The 4421-nt window shown below is 37.5% G+C and overlaps 1 protein-coding gene across 3 annotated transcripts; it reads left to right on the top strand.

The window, feature by feature from the left end:
- The first annotated feature begins 2528 nt into the window (after positions 1–2528).
- LOC126627307 (GDP-Man:Man(3)GlcNAc(2)-PP-Dol alpha-1,2-mannosyltransferase-like) lies at positions 2529–4028 on the top strand. Of its 3 annotated transcripts, none has more exons than XM_050296762.1 (4): positions 2529–2903; positions 3039–3107; positions 3223–3415; positions 3633–4028. In XM_050296762.1, exons 1-4 carry the CDS (start codon positions 2802–2804, stop codon positions 3638–3640), a joined length of 372 nt encoding a protein of 123 aa, XP_050152719.1. In that variant the 5' UTR covers positions 2529–2801; the 3' UTR covers positions 3641–4028. The 3 variants fall into 3 exon arrangements, with proteins under 3 accessions (XP_050152719.1, XP_050152720.1, XP_050152721.1); XM_050296763.1 differs by having other exon boundaries at positions 3223–3359; XM_050296764.1 differs by having other exon boundaries at positions 3223–3359; positions 3663–4028.
- The last annotated feature ends 393 nt before the right edge of the window (positions 4029–4421 follow it).

A 4421-nucleotide genomic window follows, 5' to 3' on the forward strand; every position in this document is an offset into this window, starting at 1 on the left:
ATGAGTATATATAAAAGAGCTGCTTGTCGAGATTTGATACTCGGTGCAGAAGAGAGACAAAGGATGAATCATGGTTTGCTTCTCGATGATCATGGTCTTTGATGCACTAACTCCGAGCTGTCAAGAATGGTCTGTTTCACCTCGGCCTAATTTTTTCATGGCCTCGGCAGTTGAGAGTTGCGGCAGCTTTTAGGTGGAGTCCTCCAGAGGGTGACATGAGGGCTCAAGAAGTACATGACAGAAGATAACAATGCCGAGTAAAAGAAATTTGGCCGAGTATGGTGTCAAAGTCAGACTACTTTTCAAGCTACTTTTATGTAGATATGTGCGGCATATGGCTTTGGTGTTGAAGTCACCTTACATTAGTACTTATATATATATATATATATATATATATATATATATATATATATATATATATGACACCCTTTCTTCTCGATACATATATATGTTTATTATATGTCAATTGCATGGCCGACAGATCACATCAAGCAATCAGGTTTATATATATAGGCAGGTCGAGCTCCATGAGCAGTTTTTATCGACCTCGACCCCAGTTCTTCTCGATCTCGGCCCCATTTACCCTCGACCCCAGTATTTTCGACCGATACTAGTGTTTTCTCGACCCCGGCAGTCCAGAGTTGGAGTAGTTTACGACACTGGCAGAGGAAGATCATGACATTGGCAGAACAAAGGTGACTTTAATGCCGAGGAACAAAATTTGTTTCGGCAATACGACGAGATGTTGTTGGCTATGAACTAGTTAATTTCCTTAACCATTCAGCTTACGAGCCGAAGCTCAAGGAAACTTGGGGGTAATGTTTGGACCCAAATTTACACCATCGGCCTGTGAAATCAAGGCCGTTGAGTGAACATAGCTCCCGACTGTTGGATCAAGAAATAAAGGTCATTATTAAAAGATAATGATTTTTAAAGTTATGATTTTTATCATAATTATCTTTTAATAATGATTTATTATGAGATATATATCTTGAAGTATAACAGCACAGCATCAGATAAATGAGATCACTTGGAAACTACTGAGGGGATTGGATTCTGGTCAGATTATTATCCATTTAAATATGGTGATAATTAAAAGTGAATTTAATATTCATAGGGTCAAGTTGCATGCGACAATGGGGTAAGGAAATAGCTACTTTGGGTGATGATGATGCGACAAGACCTAGAAAAGCTAGTTTTTTTTTTGTTTATTTTTTATTTTTTATGGTGGTGTTATGATGACATAGGAAAGCCTAGCTAGCCTAGGTTTCTAGTCATGATAAGATAAGTCAGAATGGTTTTTATTATTTTAAAAAGTCAGCCATATGAAGATAGGCTTTAGCGCTTATGCCATGGATCAGTCACTTTACGAGTTTGAGTTTCAGTCGTTTTCTGCAACATTATCTGATCGTGGATAGCAAGTACTTCAGTTCTATAAATACAGAGGCAATGCGCAACGTAAGGAGGACTTCCAATTCAACACACAACTGCCCTGCGCAAACTCTCTCAACAACTTTGAGATTTTTTATTTTCTCTTTTCACTGACACATCTTCCGTTGGCATCAACAGCACTGTGAAAGCAACCGGTGATATCTTCAGTCGGCATAGATAGCTCTGTCACCGTAGAATCAGCTGATCTCGCAGCATCTTCCTTTGGCATCAACAGCACTGCGGCAAGGACGATTGGTTATCTATCCAAGTCTCGGTCGAAAAGGATTTCCGAATCCTTATTGGTCGAGGTCATCTCATTAGCCTTTTTGGCGAAGTGAGGTGTTACAAGTTACTACATTCGGCACATTGAAAGCCGAATTTGATATTGAACTTCGCTAAGTTAGCAGCCTTGTCTTCAGGCTCTAGAACCCGAAAGCCGAGACAAGTTCCTTCCTCGGCCGAAGTCGCGAGATTCAGAAGTCAGCAGCGCACCCAATGCAATATCAACAAATTTTACTCCTCGGCCGAGCTCGACCGATGAGTTGGCATGCCCCGCATACAACCGAAGGACGTAGTTAACTTACTAATTACTCGGCCTACGCGCCACATAGGCTTGGTAGTTTTTAGGGTCAACAAATACATATTATTTAAATACAAATTCTATTATTCTCTATTTATTCTCTATTAAATAAAATAAATAATTTAAATAGAATATGTATTTAAATAATATGTGTAAAAAGAATTAATAGAGAATAATCCATGTAATAAAATATGCGATAAAGAAACAAATAAATTATTTATGTAATTTTTAAAAACATATTCTATTTAAATAAATATTATTTATTTATTTATTAAACGAAACAATTATTATTTTATTTTTTTAAATCGTAACAAAATTTTGGGGGGAATTTAAAATTTTGAGGGAAATTTTAAAATTTTTAGAGGGAATTTTGCCTCCATTTTTTTTTCTGTTGATTATAATCGACTGTAATGAAATTTTTCTGTCGGTTTTTATTAAAAAAAAAAAAAATTTGTCGGTTTTAACCGACAGTAATTAAAATAACCTAAATTTTTAAAACTCCTCCATCTTCCTTGAGCCGGTGCTTCTCCCTTCCCTCTATTCTCCTATCCTCATTTCCTTCTACTTCTCCTCTTTTCTTTTCTATTCTGTTCGAACGCTTGCAACCAATTCCAACCAACAATTCCACACACATTGCATACAGACTCTTTCGCTCTCTCGTTGGTGTCTGTCTCACACTCACAGCATAGTAGTACTTGATTCTAGCTACCAAGCTTAGCTAGCTAACAGAAAGTTATTAGTCGTCTCGTTAAAGTGAATAGAGATTGTAGGCTATTGTGCTCATCTTGTTATGGTTAATTCGTCCTGGACTCAGTCCCATATCGAAAAGCTCTGGAACATTCCCACACGGACTAAGCGGGTCTACCCTCCTTGTGACACTTCTGGACTTCAGGTTTGTTATCAGTAATATCTTAACATATTACTTTGAAACGTGGTTTTCAACGATTTGACTAGTCTTTGTGTGAGATGAGCTGCAAATGTGTAATTGTCTTTAGGTGTGGTTGTTAACAAGTTGCTGTCTGTGTAGGCGCTTTCGTTGGAAAGGCCAGTTGAACCGGCAAAATTTATATCTGTTGCTCAGTTTCGACCAGAGAAGGTGGGAATATAAACCTTATGAGCACAAGGTACTAAGATTTTTACGGCTCTTTTATGGGGCCCTTATTATTTGTGGATATTGCAAGTCCTTTCTAATTTCGTTGTTCCATTCTCAGGCACATGGTCTCCAACTTGAGGCCTTTGCAGTTGCCATACGAAAATTAGATGCACACTTGCCCAAACCTAAGCTTCAGTTTGTGGGTAGCTGTCGGAATAAGGCAGATGAGGACAGATTGCAACATATATTCTTTCAGTACGTACCTTCCTCGCAAGTCAACAATATTCTTTCAGCTCAATTGTTTACTTGCGGTACATACCTTCCTTTTGATCATTATAATTCTTAGTTACCATTCATTGGAATAGTTTTGGCCATGTACGTATAGAGTAGCTAAAATTTGTATGTATAGAGTAGATAAATGGTTAATGATTAATGATTTCAATAAAGAACTGTTCATTGGACTTTGGTTTCGATGGAGGGTGATTGATTTTCATGGTTGATATGAGCTTTGCTTTTACTTCGTTGTAGAACTTTAATCCACACCTAACTTTGAACTAGGGTTGGATGAAGTGATGGAGGGAGGCAGACAATGGTGACATACGGTGGTGATGGGCGGAGGGGTCGGATGACCAGTCGTGGACTAAGAAAACGGTGCCCATTATTGCTCCCTTGCCTAAGATTTTAAGGGCCTTGACAGTCACCGGCAAGATCGAGCTCCGGCGAGGTTGGATGGTGAATGCGGGGATATGGAAAATGCAGAAAGTGATTTATATTTTTTTATATTTTTAATATCATTCCTGTTGGTTTTATCCGACAGAAAATGTTTTTATTTATTCATTATTAATTTCTTCCTGTCGGTTAAAACTGACAGGAAATGGTTTTATTTATTCATTATTAATTCATTTCTGTCGAATGGTTTAAGCATTTTGTGTCGGTTTTAGCCGACAGAAATACTTTATGTCGGTTATATCCGACACAATTTATGTTGGTTATATCCGACACAATTTCTGTCAGTTTTAGAGTATTTTCTGTCGGAAAATTAATTTCCTAACAGAGGCAATTCTGTCACTTATTATATCCACCACTGGATCCATTTTCTGTCGGATTTTGCTTAAAATTCGACAGTAATATATGTTTTTTGTCGGTTTTCAAAACGCCACTAATAACTGGTTTCCTAGTAAGCATCTTGAAATGTTTGGTTAATATTCTTGATCTCGATAACGTTTGCAACTATTCACAAAGTGACTAGGACATCAGACATTTGGCAGCTGACTTCTCCCAATACCTCAGGAGATTTTTTCCCAATATTCTTTCACT

Source organism: Malus sylvestris, chromosome 6 (assembly GCF_916048215.2).
Source record: "Malus sylvestris chromosome 6, drMalSylv7.2, whole genome shotgun sequence".
NCBI classification, from domain to species: Eukaryota; Viridiplantae; Streptophyta; class Magnoliopsida; order Rosales; family Rosaceae; genus Malus; species Malus sylvestris.

What these genes read in the sequence shown, in the direction of transcription:
- LOC126627307 (XM_050296762.1), top strand. Translation starts at nt 2,802, where the DNA reads ATGGTTAATTCGTCCTGGACTCAGTCCCATATCGAAAAGCTCTGGAAC. An exon ending in GTGACACTTCTGGACTTCAG is followed by an intron (nt 2,904 to 3,038) that starts GTTTGTTATCAG and finishes CTGTCTGTGTAG; the next exon opens with GCGCTTTCGTTGGAAAGGCC. An exon ending in CTCAGTTTCGACCAGAGAAG is followed by an intron (nt 3,108 to 3,222) that starts GTGGGAATATAA and finishes TTCCATTCTCAG; the next exon opens with GCACATGGTCTCCAACTTGA.